This window comes from Podarcis vaucheri (assembly GCF_965113315.1).
Source record: "Podarcis vaucheri genome assembly, chromosome: 9".
Taxonomy (NCBI): domain Eukaryota; kingdom Metazoa; phylum Chordata; class Lepidosauria; order Squamata; family Lacertidae; genus Podarcis; species Podarcis vaucheri.
The window spans coordinates 81,015,008-81,032,695 of record NC_138767.1 but is presented as its reverse complement, the minus strand read 5'-3'; the positions used below and the strand labels follow the sequence as shown (position 1 = coordinate 81,032,695).

General features: G+C 42.2%; 1 protein-coding gene across 1 annotated transcript in view; it reads left to right on the top strand.

The window, feature by feature from the left end:
• SCAPER (S-phase cyclin A associated protein in the ER) overlaps positions 1-16,050 on the top strand; it is a 216,064-nt gene extending 200,014 nt beyond the window's left edge. The window contains exons 30-32 of the mRNA XM_082238421.1: positions 10,281-10,472; positions 13,909-13,960; positions 15,192-16,050. Of these exons, the coding sequence (XP_082094547.1) occupies positions 10,281-10,472; positions 13,909-13,960; positions 15,192-15,295 (348 nt within the window). The 3' untranslated portion in view covers positions 15,296-16,050. The remainder of the gene's footprint in view (positions 1-10,280; positions 10,473-13,908; positions 13,961-15,191) is intronic.
• The last annotated feature ends 1,638 nt before the right edge of the window (positions 16,051-17,688 follow it).

The following is a 17,688-nucleotide window of genomic DNA, read 5'->3' as shown; positions in this document are numbered from 1 at the left end:
AATTGTTAAATGGGGTTTTGTGCCATTAGAAACCATATACTGCTGAAGTTCAGTTCCTGTTGCTTTGAAACTCTTACACTCCCTGGTATGACTGTCTTTGAAATACTCCTCCTGATACAATGGCATCTTGTCTACAGGATCTTAAAATATAGAAGATCTTTCTTCATTAGTGCTTCAGAATGGTATATGTTGGCATGATGGTCACGCTAAAACATTGGTTCCAGCGCTGCCGCTTTGCTTTTGGCACAGGCTAAGGCAGGCTTCCGCAACCTCGGCCCTCCACATGTTTTTGGCCTACAACTCCCATGATCCCTAGCTAGCAGGACCAGTGGTCAGGGATGATGGAAATTGTAGTCTCAAAACATCTGGAGGGCCAAGGCTGAGTTAATCCACCCATTATTGCTATCTCATCCAGGGTGTTCAGCTGATTATGATGTGACTTTCCCCTTATGGGTCAAAATAAGCTAGTGACAGCAAAGACCACGTAATTTCTGGTGACCACCATAAAAATAATGGCCATGATCATGAGTTTTAATTTTTTTAAAAAAGTAATAGTTTGGCAGTTTTATCCGCATAATTGTGTTTATGTGTCTTTGCTTTCTGCACAAATTGCAGTGGCTGGTGATTGCTACAATTTTTCTCTCTCTCTCTCCCTCTAACTCCTTTATTTAGCCAGTATGTGGAAAAGGAAATAGTCAGAATCCCCAAACTCCTCACTGAGAGTTCAGCAGCTGAACTGTTCCTAATGGTCGTGTTCCCATTTGTATGGCAGGATTTGAGAGTGGCAGCCAGTGGCCTTTTAGATCCATTAGCTTTTTAGCTTGAGCATCCCTAAGAGACTAGCATCTGGATAGGGAATAAATAGCTGCAGAAGAGCACAGTCGAGTAGAAGAGATTGTGTTTTGGCACTTTACTCACAACATAGAATTCAACTCCGGTGCAAAGAATATGTTTCGGCAGCATTTAGTTCAATCCCCCCAAGAATCAACAGCTATAGCACATGAAATAAGCTGAAAATGCTGGTATAGAAATATTCGGTGTCTCCAGCAGGGACTTTCCTTTTTGAATATAAAAGTTAGAAAAACATACAGCAGACGGAACCAGTTGCATCTACTGAAGGACCACTTTCTCCCATACAAAGCTGCCCATCCATCACCCCATAGTAGAATTATTTCCTTCGGCAGATTCAACCGTTTATAACTTTTAGGCATCCAGCAAAGTCCACCCAGTTCACTCATGCTTTTAACAACATGTGATGTCCTCTGTGAATTACTCTGCTGTAGCTGTTTAATTGATAACTACAGAAGATAATGAGAACACTGAAATAACAGTGGGAACATTTTTCTGTCATCTGTCTGAAGAGAAAACAAATTCTCATTCTCAAAATGCCCTTTGAACCTTACCAAGTATGTATGTTTAGTTAGAAAGAGTGTCCAACTCTCATCTTTAGTCCACTGTCTGTATTTCTTTTTGCTAGAGATCTCCATCCCAGCAGTGAGAATCAGATTTATAATCCACATCTTATACAAACCTGAGTCTAACGGAACTCAGCCCGTTGTATCTGTAGTGATAACCTCCTCCCAACAAATACAAGCTTACATTGTTGTACAGCTCCCAGTGCCATCATGGCTGGACATGGATAAAATTCCAAGAACTGAAAGAGAAATGACAGTCACAGACAGAACCAACCTCTATGCTCTGCCATCTGCGTTTGAGGATGTGCGGCTCCAACAATTACCTGTACCTTAACTCTCAGCCCTGTCCATATTACAGATTGCTGGACTCAACCACAACAGATCTTCCAATGTGTGTGTGGTGGGGTTTTTTGGCTGGATCTAGCAGAGGCAATAGAATTGCTATTGGTGATTTCATACTGTATTGACATTAGATTAAATTAATGTTTTTGTGCTTCCTCTTCTGACACCAGACTGTTGCCGCTGCCAACTGTTGAAATACTTTTTTTCATAGATCATCTCGCTTTAGACGTCTAATTATTACATTTTAATTAATATACACATTGCAACTCTGCAGGTGCTTTTTGAGGAATCAGAAGACCTCGGATATACTCGGAATGGATTCCGGTCCATAACAGTTCTGCATGTGTTCATTCATAAGTCTATTCCATCCCATTTCAGCATTTGTGTGGGTGTGGTAAAACAGTGTGAAAGTTCACATTTAAATGTGTATCTAAATTCATAATGAGGAAATTTATCTCAAAGTAGCATTTAAATCCATATTTTTATCTAAATGTGCACTTTTTGAACTGCATTTTATCCTAAAATACCCTATTTTTATGCACTTTGATTAGTTTTTTTTTAACTGAAAAATGTGTTGCAAAATTTGAAGAAAATAAGGCCACATTTGACTCTCTTAAAAATCTCCAGCCTCAGAGAAAGGTGACTGAAAAAAGTGTGCCCTTGTCTGCAGCTCTTCACCTTCATCACATCATTCATGTCATTGATGCATGTGCCCAAAAATGCTAGCAGAAGAGTTATAAAGATAAATAATCTTGTGGTCTTCACCACTTTTTCTGGAAGGATGGGGCATTAAAAATATTCATGCTACAATCCCTAAGCATAATAACAGGCTTTCTTCTTATAAAGTACAGCTCATTAGCATAATCCTTAGTATGCCTACTCAGAAGTAAATGTCTTTAAGTTCAGTGGAGACACGGGTGGTGTGGTCTAAACCACTGAGCCACTTGGGCTTGCCGATCAGGTCAGCGGTTCAAATTCCCATGGTGGTGGTGAGCTCCTGTTGCTCTGTCCCAGCTGCTGCCAATCTAGCAGTTTGAAAGCACACCAGTGCAAGCAGATAAATAGGTAGCGCTGCAGCAGGAAGGTAAATGCGTTTCTGTACTCTTCGGCTTCCGACACGGTGTCCCGTTGCACCAGAAGTGGTTTAGTCCTGCTAGCTGCATGACCCGGAAAGCTGTCTGTGGACAAATGCCGGCTCCCTTGGCCTGAAAAGTGAGATGAGCGCCACATCCCATAGTCGCCTTCAACTGGACTTCACCGTCCAGGGGTCCTTCACCTTTTACCTTTACCTACGTCAGCCTGGATAGGTCAGTTGGTTAGAGTGTGGTGCTGATAATGCCAAGGTTGCAGGTTCAATCCCTGTATGGGACAACTGCATATTCCTGCCTTGCAGGGGGTGGACTGGATGATCCTCAGGGTCCCTTCCAACTCCACAATTCTTTGATTCTATAATTCTGTGAATTGAGAAATTGTATATAGGATTGCACCTTACCTTATAGTTGATTTACATGTGCCATTAATGTGTGAGGCACTTCACAAAGTACAAGAGGACAGATTCCTGCCCCAAGCAGCTTATACCAAACTTTTAGAAGACATCTAAAGGCAGCCCTGTTTAGGGAAGCTTTTAATGTTTAATAGTTTATTGTATTTTAGTGTTTTGTTGGAAGCCGCCCAGAGTGGCTGGGGGGATCCAGCCAGATGGGCGGGGTATAAATAATAAATTATTATTATTATTATTATTATTATTATTATTATTATTAGAATTTCAATACAGGAAAGGCAACAGGAAAAGAGAAAGGAGGCAGAGATAGGATAAACAGGTGCTTGATTTGTTTATTTGTGCTTTAGACTATCCCATGGCGTCTTACAAAATGTTTAAAATTACAGTAAAATGCATTAGAATAAAAACATAAAACATATAGAACTCAAAACACCATATAGACAAAATACAGAGGACTAAAAAAACCCTGGAAAAATAAAATGGCCTTTGCCTAGTACCAAAACGACATCCAGGTGACCTGGAAGGAGTATTCCACCATCAGAGTGCTCCCACCAAGTAGGACCTTTCCCCTGTAACTAATCACTGCACCCAAAGAAGATAGTCACTTCACTGACCTTAATTTGCAAGTAGATTTTCTAGAAAGAGCACAGCTAGAGATTATTCTCACACACTACTTCAACCTGCTCAGATCTGGTGAGTGAGAGAACCTTCTCCTGCTACCTATCCCTTCTTCACTTTAAAGGTAAAGGTAAAGGTACCCCTGCCCGAACGGGCCAGTCTTGACAGACTCTGGGGTTTGTGCGCCCATCTCACATCTATTGGCCGGGGGCCAGCGCTGTCCGGAGACACTTCCGGGTCACGTGGCCAGCGTGACAACGCTGCTCTGGCGAGCCAGAGCCGCACACGGAACGCCGTTTACCTTCCCGCTGGTAAGCGGTACCTATTTATCTACTTGCCCCCGGGGGTGCTTTCGAACTGCTAGGTTGGCAGGCGCTGGGACCGAGCAGCGGGAGCGCACCCCGCCGCGGGGATTCGAACCGCCGACCTTTCGATCGGCAAGCCCTAGGCGCTGAGGCTTTAGCCCACAGCGCCACCCGCGTCCCCCCCTTCTTCACTTTAGTCTTTATCAAATGGGCCGAGTAAAAGATACTCTGATAGAACCAGCTGGTTGGTGTAGCATAGCTATCTACTAAAGGCTGAAGCGAGGGCGGGTTATCGGGTATCTCCAGGACTGAGATGAAACACTCAGGGCTAAATGGAGGAAAGAGAGAGAGAGATTGAATCAAGCATTCTCAGCTTCCCAGTCCCACCAGGGTGGCTAACAAGCCATATTTGGTGGGGGGTTTTAATTTTACCGAACCAAAATAAAAGTGAGCCACACAGAGGCGTAATAGTAATTATTTTTGGTTTTTTGAGGGAGGGATAGTTTTGTTTTGTGCATTCTGTATTATTGGCTATGAAACATCCATAACACAGTAAGTTGTAAATTAGTAAACAAATTAAAGGAAAGCCTCAGAGATTATAACAAATTGCACCAAACAGCAATAGCTGCAAGAATAGAATTATTTTTACCATTATGAATAATAATAAACCCAAAGTAATAATGATGTGCCAGTAGCAAAACCAAGAAGGGAAGACATTTATAAGAGGTTCTGCAAGCCGTAGGTCCAGCAGAACAGAACAAAATGCTCAGACTTCAATGGAGTGGGAGTGCCTGAAAGAGGAGTGTTTTGCACATGTTCAAATTTTATTATTATTATTATTATTATTATTATTATTATTATTATTATTATTATTATTAATAGCCCGCCCATCTGGCTGGGTTTCCAAATGCTTTTCAAAAGTGTGTTGTCATAAGTGTACTAGATATTACCAAGGCGTGTGTGACTGTGGCTAATATGTAACTCTATGTATTTATGTATTGATGGTTTTTTATTTAAAACATTTATTCAAAATTTACTATGCAGCTTTGTTCAGCTTTCTATTGATCAGTTTAATACCTGCACACCAGCTCAGTGCTATCCAAAGACACATCGTAGATGGGCCCTTGTTTATGAATAAGGATGAGCAAATGAACTTATTTATATCTCATGTCAGTTTCAAATGCACTCAGCCAAGAGTCCATTTCATCCCAATTTTGGCACATTAAAAAAAGGAAAAAATGCATTTAAATTATACATACAGTGGTGCCTCGCAAGACGAAATTAATTCGTTCTGCAAGTTTTTTCATCTAGCGAATTTTTCGTCTTGCGAAGCACGGTGTCGGAAAAGTTTTGGAAAAGCTTCAAAAATCACCAAAAACCTCAAAAAAGGCTACCACACTGCGTTCTATGAGTTGCTCCTCGAAGTCAAGTCGAAACTGTATTAACGGTGTTAAGAAAAAGGAAACAAACTTGCAAAAAACGCAAGACGTTTTCGTCTTGCAAAGCAAGCCCATAGGGAAATTCGTCTTGCGAAGCAGCTCAAAAACCGCAAAACCCTTTCGTCTAGCAAGTTTTTCGTCTTACGAGGCATTCGTCTTGCGGGGCACCACTGTATGTTATGAATTTTTATATGCATTCTTTCTCTAGACAATGCATTGTGTATGCTTTTCTGTAAAATGCATTTTTGTCAGCATATTTTGAACCAAAATCGAATTGCAAAATTCAAAGAAATATGTAATCCAATTGAAAGCTGCATTCTGGCCCCACATAGAGGTCTAGGACTGGTGAATTAAGTTGGTTTATTCAGGGGCGGACCTTGTTATTGTTGTTGTTTAGTCGTTTAGTTGTGTCGACTCTTTGTGACCCCCTGAACCAGAGCACGCCAGGCACTCCTGTCTTCCACTGCCTCCCGCAGTTTGGTCAGACTCATGCTGGTAGCTTCAAGAACACTGTCCCACCATCTCCTCCTCTGTCGTCCCCTTCTCCTTGGGCCCTCCATCTTTCCCAACTTCAGGGTCTTTTCCAGGGAGTCTTCTCTTCTCATGAGGTGGCCAAAGTCTTGGAGCCTCAGCTTCACGATCTGTCCTTCCAGTGAGCACTCAGGGCTGATTTCCTTCAGAATGGATTGGTTTGATCTTCTTGCAGTCCATGGGACTCTCAAGAGTCTCCTCCAGCACCATAATTCAAAAGCATCAATTCTTCAGTGATCAGCCTTCTTTATGGTCCAGCTCTCACTTCCATACATCACTACTGGGAATACCATGGCTTTAACTATACGGACCTTTGTTGGCAAGGTGATGTCTCTGCTTTTTAAGATGCTGTCTAGGTTTCTTTTGTCCCAAGAAGCAGGCGTCTTTTAATTTTGTGGCTGCTGTCACCATCTGCAGTGATCATGGAGCCCAAGAAAGTAAAATCTCTCACTGCCTCCATTTCTTCCCCTTCTGTTTGCCAGGAGGTGATGGGACCAGTGGCCATGATCTTCGTTTTTTTTATGTTGAGTTTCAGACCATATTTTGCGCTCTCCTCTTTCACCCTCAATAAAAGGTTCTTTAATTCCTCCTCACTTTCTGCCATCAAGGTTGTGTCATCTGCCTATCTGAGGTTGTTGATATTTCTTCCAGCAATCTTAATTCCAGCTAGGGATTCATCCAGCCCAGCCTTTCGCATGATAAATTCTGCATATAAGTTAAATAAGCAGGGAGACAATATACAGCCTTGTCGTACTCCTTTCCCAATTTTGAACCAATCAGTTGTTCCATATCCAGTTCTAACTGTAGCTTCTTGTCCCACGTAGAGATTTCTCAGGAGACAGATGAGGTGATCAGGCACTCCCATTTCTTTAAGAACTTGCCATAGTTGGTTGTGGTCGACACAGTCAAAGGCATTTGCATCGTCGGGGGTGGACCTTGGTGTAATATGCAACCCTGTGGGAGGCCAAACTTTGACACCCTTCCCCCACCCCTTGCTCTGCCGAATTAACCTGGTTTTAGGGAAGGAGGTGCAAGACTCTGGCAGGGTCCTAGAGCCCTCCTACCTCCTTTCCAAACCCTGGTAAGCACTTGCCTGGAAAGGAGGCCAGAGAGCTTTAGGACGGTCAAGAGGCTGTCAGCGCTGTCACGCCTCCTTCCCAAAACCGGGCAAGCGCTTTAAGCAGGCACCCTCCTCAACTGCATGCCCAGTGGAGCCACAGTTCTTGTGCTGCCCCACATCTGCCTCTGGTTAATTCTAAGGATTTCTCTTCCATCCCTGCTTGCATGCTTCCAGTCTAAGGACAAGAAGCAATAGGAATGGGGAAGGGAAGGGACACGGATGAAGGGCAAAGATAATTCCGGAAAGGTCTGGGAAGCAAGATAAGGCTTAAATACCATTGCGGGAGCCCACTGGATGTCATGGGAGAGCATTCCTATGATAGGGAGCAGCCAAAGAGAAATGGCAGAGGTGGAAAATGGAAACGGAGATGCAGTGCTTTGAACAGAAATTTGTGGCAGAGGAACAAAGAAAACCATAGAATACATGAAGGGAGGAGGATGTTGATTCTAAGTTCTATGATTTAGAATTTTAGGTAATGGAACTGCAAGCCATATGGGACCATGTAATCTAGTGGAGTGTGGATGGATCATGTGCAATAATTGTTTAAGAAGAGGGTTGTATGTGATCCCAGAAAACAAAGAAGAGGAGGGATTGCTAACCCTGGTGCAACTACTGCAAAGTGTGTCATTGATAAATTGATGTTATATAGGCTTTTCTTTTAACCCTGTCATTCCCAAAGGACTGCATAAATGTACTTTAACTAGTGACATGAAAAGAATATAACTTGCAGTTATGCAGAAACATCCATCATGACCCATTGACACTGATGTTGTAGAGTATATCTGAATCTCCAGTTTGGCTGCTCCCTTTACTCTGCTGCAGGCCTCTGAATGATTCCATCCCTCTGGTAACATCAGTATCCAAGATGCACCAGTGAGAGCTTTAGAACATGGGTGCAACATTAATTTATAATTTTAAAGACACTCCCTGACACAGGACACTACTCAAACCTTTCTTAGGAAATGATAATTTGTAGGCATGCATACCCTTAGATCCCATGGGCTTGTAAGAACAAAGTTTGAAACTGTGATACTAACTGCGGAGTCAGTTTCTGGATTCAGGTTGCGCATGTTACACCAGTTCTCACTTTGTATTTATATTTACAGGTCCCCACTCCACCCCCACAAAGGCAAAAAGTTGAATATTCGTTTTCAACTTTTAAGTAGTTTCTGCTTTAATTGCTAACAAATGTTCACAATGGAATGAAGCAGAAACTAGCAAGGTCCTTGTTCAATAATAATATGCAAATTCATTAAGCATCCACAATTCTTGAAAAGCAAGAGGAATCAGTCAGAGTAATTCAGCTTTCTTGGGACCCTGTGGCTCTCCTTAAAGTACCCGTTGCAACATAGGCATTTGCCCCTACCACGAGGAAGTGATTGAACTTTGCTTTTTCTCATTGGGTATAACTCAGCCAACTCATGAGATTGCACACATGCTTTAAATCTCACCACTGAAACCAATGGGTTTAACTTCTAGAAGGGAAAAGGCAAACATTAATACTTCACAGTAAGTGGAGGTATTTCAAATCATGCTGGTCTACAAAGGATTCCAGATCCCCAGTGAACTGGCTGCCAAGTGGCTACTGGGCTAAGTTCAAGATGGCTGGGTTTGGAGTGTAAAGCCCTATGCAGCTGGGGACCAGGATCCCTGGCGGACAGTGTTCTGCAGACGAGGTCCGTTCACACAATGTAGGAACTGGACCTTTGGCACCGTGCCGCCTGCCCCTCGGAATCCCCTTCCTCTGAGTATTAGACAGGTACCATCTCTTTGTTGATCTTGTTCTTGACCTGAACTGCATTACAAACTGAGAATGTGTTCTTAGTGAATTGTTAAAAGTTCTTTGAAAACTTGTAAATCCCTGTAATTTATGTTCCTCTGGTCTCCATCTCTTCTTTTTTCCCTTCTGTTTTTAATCTGAGTACTGTTCTGTCCAAGTGTGCATAATTGTAAAATGCTGGTTTTTCAAAGTACAATTTATGGTTGCAACCATAGGGTTTTACAGCAGTCCTAAAATTATAATAGATTCGGAAAAGCCAAATTTGGGTCAAGCAGCTCTTTTATATTATTATATAATATATAATAAAAATATTTTTATTATATTATTATTATTGTCATCATCGTCAACTTACCAAGTTTCCCTTGTCTAGCTCTGATGTTGACGATTCTCGCTAAGACATTATGGAAGAAGCTAGTAACTTAAGAGTTTCTCTGGAAGATGCCATTAGCAGCTTCACTCTGTGGATCAAGATGTGTACTGTTATAAACCCTACTCACATGACAACAGTTCCATTTATCTAAACAATTCCCCTTTTAAAGTTTATGGCACTGATAGAAACTCAGATAAAAGAGCAAATGGAAGGATCTTTCTGACTCTGTGCATACTGAGTCACACTGCAGTACAGTCTCCTTCCCTTTTTGGTTCTGTGTCGCTCACGGGCGTCTCTCATCCCCCCCCCCAACACACATCTGGAGAGGCATTTTATAGGAGCAGCTCCCATTTTCTGACCATCTTTGAATCCTGTCTCCTGCCCTCCAGCAGCTTGCTCTGCCTGCCTGCAGGTATTCATCGCCTCTTTGCAATACTTCTGTCTCGTTTATGACACCTTGAGTGAAAAAGTGTAAGGTTGTGTTACTATGGTATAAGGGAGAGAAGATAGGGTGCAGCAAGAGGGAGAAATTAAAAAAAACCATGGAAAACGGGGTGAGAAGTTGACAAAACAAAAAATTATTATGTATTAGGGGGTATATGTGAACTTTATGAAAATTTAATAAAATATAATCAGGGGGAAAATAAAATTAGTTTCTCCTGTGCAGTTACTGTACATGAAAAGAAACTGTGAGGACAACATTTTGAGCTGAAAGGTTTTTGTTTTGTTTTTAATCAACATGTTCAGCTTGGTTTTCTCTCTGTTAACATTTTCCTCTCACCCTTGTGCCTTATTTTGCTCTAGCTTCCTCCTTCCAGCTGATCTGTTCCTCTCATGTTGTGCTGTCTCCATTTCCCAGGTGATTGTGCAGTCGGGCCGCCATCCCACTGTCCTGCAAAAGCTCTGTCAGCTGCCCTTCCAGTACTTCAGCGACCCTCGCCTCATCAAAGTGCTCTTTCCCACGCTAATAGCTGCTTGTTACAACAACCCCCAGAACAAGATGATCCTGGAGCAGGAGATGAGTTGCGTGTTACTCGCCACATTCATCCAGGTACGTGGTTTGTTTGTGTATCTCTGCTTAGCCATTTCTGTGCCTGTGAAACAAATATGCATTAACTTACAATAAAACCAGGGTTTCTTTTCTTCTCTCTCCAAAATGAAAGATCTAACATGTGTCCAAGAGTTTTTCCCCTTAAGAAGCAGACATATGCAGAGTAATGTTAATATTATGTTCCATCCTTATTTAAATTAGCAGGACTAGTGAAATGTTGAGAAACTTATATTTAATAATGGATGGGCAAGTCCTTAAAGCCTGCAATCCTGTAAGTGTACATTTTTATATAATCAGACTCAAATGTAAAGATAAATGGAAGTACATATATACATAGAGAAACAATGCTTTTTATCACAGATTTTGACTATTGATAGGGTTGGTAAAAGTGTATACCAACTATGCTAAATATGCAAAGTTTTAAAACTCGAAAGCAGCCATTTCTGCTTACTTGAATTGTGCATGTTTGTGATATCATTCTGCATCCTGTAATTTTATTTAAAAATCAGGTGCTACACACTTATATTATGGAATTACTATTTTTTCTGATTTCTGAATGTGCCATGTTTTAGAATTGTTGGAATTCATAGCTGTGGAGTGTTTTTTCCTTCATAGCTAATAGCATATCTCTGCCACCCACCCAGCCCTCTGCTCCTTCCCCTTCTCTCCACCTCAGAGGTGCTTGCAAGGAAGCTGAACTTCAGGGGTTGTGCCTGGACAACTGCAGCCAAATGAAGAAAATTAAGCTTGGTTGTTAATTGATCCAAACAGGGTAAATGCCGGAAGGCTAAATGCATCGTCAGCTTTTAGGTAGCTTCATAGTTTTACTGCTCAAGATATTAGGAATATAGAAAATTGTTGTAACATATGCATACATAACTGAAACATTTTAGCTCCTGAAAAATTTTTTAGTGCATAAAACAGCAACAGCTTCCAAAATGTTTGGGTTTTCTTTAATGCTTCTGATAGTACTGTTCAGAAGCAGATGCTGCAAGAAGACCCCCCCCCCAGGAGTGCTGGTCCTTATGTGGATAAGGAGTTGTTTGCTTTCCCAGATAAGCAGCTGGCAGCCAACTATTTGATTTGGAAATTATATCAAAAATAAGATCAAGCTTAATTTTACTGAGAATTCATTTAGGTACTTCAGCATTTTGATTTCTGGTCTGCATGAACATATCCAGCTCAGCAGCCTGAAGATATGTTTGTTTCTCCCAAGCTTTGGGGGAATGGTTTAGCTATCAGAAACAAAACTCTAATATAGTAATATTAAACAAACAAACAAACAGGCTGTAGAAAATGCAAAAAAACTCCCCCACCCCAGATACTGTGAATGAAAAACAGGCATGCATTTGTTCTTAAATTTCAACTTGCTATCATGGGGAGACACAATCTGTGCGCCTTCCTGAGGCAAATAATCCTATTTATTTCAGCAGGGAGAGTCCTCCCTCTGTGGGGGAATGTGAGATAGCTGACCCCAGGATTGGAAAATAAATGTTTACCATATGGAAGAAATGAGGGGGGGGGGGATGTTCTGGTTGCATGCATCTGGGGCTGTGTAAACATGCAGTAAAATACAGAAAATGTATAAATGTCTTATTATTAGTAAAACATCACCCTTACAACCTTGCTGCTGTATGGCATCTTTCCTCTTATTGTCTAGGACAACAGCTTTTTTTCCCTTTTTGTTCCTAAAACTACTTATATTAAAATAGAAGATGGTATTACTTTAGCAAGAATATTTGAATTCAGCTTTCACCTGCTGCCTAGGGAATCATTCTCTCTTAGTTACATTTCATAGGGTACATAATCCAAGCATCAAAAGCCCAGAATTATGGTCCTCATGTTGACTCCTGAGAACATGAAGTAAAGATGCCTTAACAGGACTGAAATAGGGCAAAAGCACAGTGTGCCTTAATTATACCATCCAATCTCAAGGAAGCATTCTTTGTGTCAGGAGTTCCTGCACTGAGCTAATTTGTTGGGTCTGGTTCCATTTAAGAATCTATTCCCATAAAATTTCTCAAAGAGATTTCACAGTAAGAACATCAACCATTTTTTTAAAAAATCCATGTGCACAAACAGTGAAAACACAATAATATATTTAAAGATTTGTGCCATGTAGAGAAATGATTCATTTTTCAGTCCATAATAGCCTTAAGCCAACAGTTCTATCTTTAAACCCCTCAGGAGAGTAAGCACTGCCATTTGCTCTCATTTTTTGTCTAAGACACTTTGCAATTCTCTTATCATTTTTGTTGCTGTTTATTTGTTTGCAGGTTTATAAATGAATTCACAACCAAAAGCTACCAAAGTAGTGTACAAAAAAATTACAAAATATTACAGACACATTAAACTAAAAGCAATATTAGTATTTCTACAGTTGTACAATTAATATTTCCTAATAGGACTGGGTCACACTACAGGTAAAGCCTTTTTAAAAGTGTTCAATATCCACCTAAATATCAGGACAGTAGGAGCTCATCTAATTTAAGCTGGTAACTAATTCCAGATGACTAGAGCTGCAACACCGAGGCACCTGGTCTCTCGCACATGCCAGACCCGACCACTGGGGCATGTGGCATTACCAGCAGCGCCCCATATGAGGAGAATGGCTATGAGGCAGGAAAGTGACCTGGTATCAGTTGCTGCTGCTGCTGTTACTGATATTAATTGATCAGAAACTCTGGAGACTGGCTGCCAGTCAGTGTTGGCAACCCTGCACTAAGTGGACCAGTGGTCTGACTGCGTATACAGCAGCAACGTATGCCTGAGTCAAAAAAACCACCTCAACTACCACTGCAAACATTTTAAAGCAGTTTGTTGTTGATTATCTCTTTCCAAGCTGTTGTTTCCTGCAGCGCCACTGAGACCTTTCCAGTCACTCCACAAATACATAGACTGATAAGGTCCTCTAGCCCAACCCCTGCAGTGCAGGAATCTTAATGGAAGCATCCCTGGCAGATGGCCATCCAAGCTCTGCTTAAAAACCTCCAGCTCCCAAGGGAAACAGTTCCAGTTGTTTTGGTAAATGGTGTTCAGCAACAGAGCTGCATTGCATTGCCTGAGAAGTCTTACAGTAGAACTTCTCTTTGTGATTCAGGCCCGCTGCATTGTACACCAGCCAGGAAAATCACTTTTGTACAGTGTACAATGTTTGTCATACCCACTGAAATCAGTGGACTTAGTTGGATGTCCTCCAGCATGATGACTTTGCGTCCTGCCTTCAGTGCTGGAGGCCTCACTCCTCTGATCATCAGCTGCTGGGAATCACCAGTGGGGGGAGAGAGCGCTGTTGCCCCCAGGTCTTGCTTGCAGGCTTCCCTTGGGCATTTGCTTGGCCCCTGGGAGGACATCACTCTTTTGTAAAATTGCGTGAGGGGGTGGTGTTTGATCTTCCCTCTGTGGTGCTGAACATTGTTGGGTTTTGTTTCTGTAGGATTTCACACAAAGTTCAAGCCAGACAGATAACCAGTCTTCCCAACAAAGGGGTAAGTATAATATGGCCCATTGGGAATTGCATAGCAATCGTGCCTTGTAGCTTTTAGGAGGCAAACAGACCAAAGTGTTGATTGCATCCTGCTCCTCATGGATCATGTAGCCTCTGTCCTTGAGGGGAAGTCATTGCCTTCTGGAAGAACCTGGGAGAACTCTTCATAAAGAAAGGGATTGTCAGCCAAATAAAACATAGCAACACTGTGCAGCCAGAGAGTTACCAGGTGGTATTTGAATGTTGATGGCATTGTGTGGGAAATGATTGGCCCACACAGCAGAAGGGATAAAGAGTTGTGGGGTGCTTTGAAGACTAACAGATTTGTTACTAGCATAATCTTTCATGGACTTAACAGAATTTCTTGTGGAGTAGGCATGGCCCAGCGAGAGTCAAGATGTTGCAGATTCCCAACTCGTAACATCGCTGATCATTGGCTGTGTTGTCTGGGTCTTAGGGCAGGGCACAACATCTAGAGGGCACAATGTTGGCTACCTACCCCGGAGCCAGCCTATGGTGCTTATGCTGTCATTTTCAAAGCAGCTGTGGGGAAACCTGTGGCCCTGCAGATGGCGATGGACTCCAGCTCTCATCAGCCTCAGCCAGCATGGCTGAGGTAATGGATGCTAGGTCTTGTAGTCTTGCAACAAGGAGCAACAAGGAGAAGTCCTTGCACCAATTTACTCTTGCTTTGTAAGGGGTTGGACTAGAAGGTTGGTACCTTCCAACTCTACAGTTCTGTGATTCAATGGGACAACTTCACTGGATGCAATCCGTAATTTGTTTATTAGAAGCTTCCTTCCTTCCCATTGATTTTTGTACCACCCACAGGGATGATGCATCTGTTTTTCAAAATTTTAGAGATTATGTCTCTCCTGTGTGCAAGGTCTATGCATGCAGGCCAAAAGAATGCAATCGGTTTCCTTAATAAAACCTGGCAACTGACTACAGGACTGTGAACTTCCTTGAATGTTGCCCACCCCTGCATGGGGTCTGCAGGGGCATTGGAGGGGGCCAGGTGCACCTCTCTTCTCTTCAGTTTCTTCTTCTGAAATGTTGACCTTTTCTCCAACATATAATGGGGATGAAAATTTAATTTCCTGACAGAAAAAGAGTCATGTCCAGCCATTTTAATATCCAGAAACAAAACATACACAAGCATTTTTACCCTCCTGTTTTTTCATTTTACAACAGAATAGTTATGATGACGTTCTTTGTTCCTTGCTTGACAGAAAAGATCTTCAGTTCTCAAGATTACCTTGAGCTCTCTAACCGGTTCCCTCGCAAGACTTGGGAAGAGGCACGACAGTTCTTCTTGAAGAAAGAGAAAAAATAAGCGGTGTGCGTGTGTTTAAACTTTGAAAGCATCTTACCTTTTCCCGTTAAGTAATTTGTTGTTCTCTTTAAGAAGGTTTTTTTAAAGATCCTTTTATACTAAAAATTCGTATACTGTAGTTATATATATAAATATAATTTGCACTATTTCAGTCAGAAGAACTGTACATACTTTAAAATCCTGTTTATGGCTGTTTTGAAAATAAAGAGATCCCCCCCCTAATATGTGCCACATCAAGGATCCTTGGACCTTGTACTCTGGTGTAGCATGTCTGTAAAGCTGCTGATTTTTGTGTCTAAATATTGGCAATGGGCACAATGGATCAAGAAGTCCCATTGCACTGAATGGGGGCTGTGCTAGAGAGTTCTAACACTCTCTTGCTCCCTTTCATTTCTGTGGGCTTTTGTGCCAGGAGAATTTCCTAGTGGAATATATCCATGGTTGCGTTCTGTATAACTTGTAATAAAATAATTTATTCTGTTTCATTGTCTGTTTTGCATAACTTTTTATACAATATTTCTGGCATATTCAGTTATTTAGAAAGCACAAAAACCTAAATTTAGATAAATAAGCTATGGAAATCTAACCCAAATGCTTGGCAAAGCCATTTAAGACTCCTGGGCTTTGTGTCCAGTTTACTTTACATTTTGTGGGAACGTTGCAGAAGAATGTGTACAGTCACAGCAATTGCTCTGAATTGTCTGTATATGGCAAGAGTTTTCACTAAACTTATTAAAAGCAATATCACAACTGTTGAGGTCGTTGTTGTTGTTTTCGTTCTCTGCCTTGCAGGAAACTCAGCATGAGAAATCTGACTGTCGTGGGACCATAGAGAGCTGCCTTATACCGAGTCTGACCTCTGCTCCATCTAGCTCCATATTATCGGCAGCAGCTCTACAGATTTTCAGACAGGAGTCACTCCCAACCCTGCCTGGAGACGTCAGGGGTGGGACCTGGAACCTTCCGCCTGCAAAGCAGATGCTCTTCCCCTTTGTTCCAACATGTCTGGCCCCTGGAAAAAATGTTAACTTCTACTGTATAGCCTGCTCAGCAGTGAAGCTCACTGGATGACCTTGAACCTGTCACCCCATCCTGGCCTCATCTCCCCCACAGGGTTGCTGTGAGGATAAAATGGGAGCAGGGAGGGAATTGTGTGCCTCCGTGAAGAAGGGTGGGTTGGAAAAGAAACAACCACGTCAGCAAACACAAAAGAGCAGGTGACCAGAGAGGCCTTATTTCTGACCCTCTCTCCCACTTCCACAATCACCATCTTCCCTTCCATTGCATTTGTTGAATGAATTGATAGCCCCCTCCCTTCCATAAGTATTTCCAAGGATTAAAATATCTCGAGAGACTTCCGGTAGAGCGCGGACCCGAGGCAGGCGAGGGTTTTTTCGGGAGAGAAAGCCCTAGCTATTTTTGGCCGAAAAAAGGGGGTTTGAGGGCGGAAAACCCCCCGTTGACCTTCCGGAGGGTGTCTGGAGGTACAAGTTCCCGGCGGAGCCAAAAGCTGATCGTTCGGTCGCCAGGTAGCCCTAGGTGAAGAGTGTGACGGAACGCGCAGCGGGCAATCGGGCAGCCATTGCAGCGGCCAAATAGCGAAGCCCCGAGCCTGCAGGGAATAGCGCTCTGCTCTCAACACAAAGAAATTTGGATTCCAACAATAAGTTTGTAAGACCTGAGGTTTTAAAACAGCAAGGAAGTCTCCGAAACAAAAGAGAAGAATCCGAGCTCAGCGGTTGTCTGGTATCACAAAAGAAAGACGCAGCGTTACCAGCAGAGCTGAAAGCGAAAGTAAGTTGCCGCTAGTGGTTACAGTTGCCGCCTCCCCTGTAACTTTGACATTAAGTTTCCTTCCAAAGGATTGAGAAGGGGAGTAGCGAAACTTTGGGACAGAACAGAAATCTCAGTGAACATTGAGTTACTGTAAATTGAATATAGAGGGACCACCTGTTGCTGCATCTGCAATTAACTATTTCACAAGGAGGAAGCTCCGGCGCTATATTAATCCGGGGCTAAGAAGAATCTCCGACTCTGACGCTAGACTAAGAGACTTAAAAGACAGTGTGGCTGAGAAGATAAGAGTACTTAGATGTTTCCTTTGGCCGTCTTTTGAGGGTTCACTCCTCCCCTTTGAATAAGACTATCAAAATTAAGGGGTAAAGCTGGAAGAATAGGGGAAATAACTATTTAAAACTTTCCCTCTAAACTTGGCTCTCTGGCTCCATCTTGTGGCTTGAACTAATTACTACACTCCAATGCTGAAACCTCTAATGGAAACCGTATAAAGTTTGTGAACTCAGCTGATTAGAATCTGCTTCAGAGAAACTCCTTCTCCTAACAGCTCACACTTTATGAACTGCTCAGTATAAAGTATATTGATTAGATTTTGG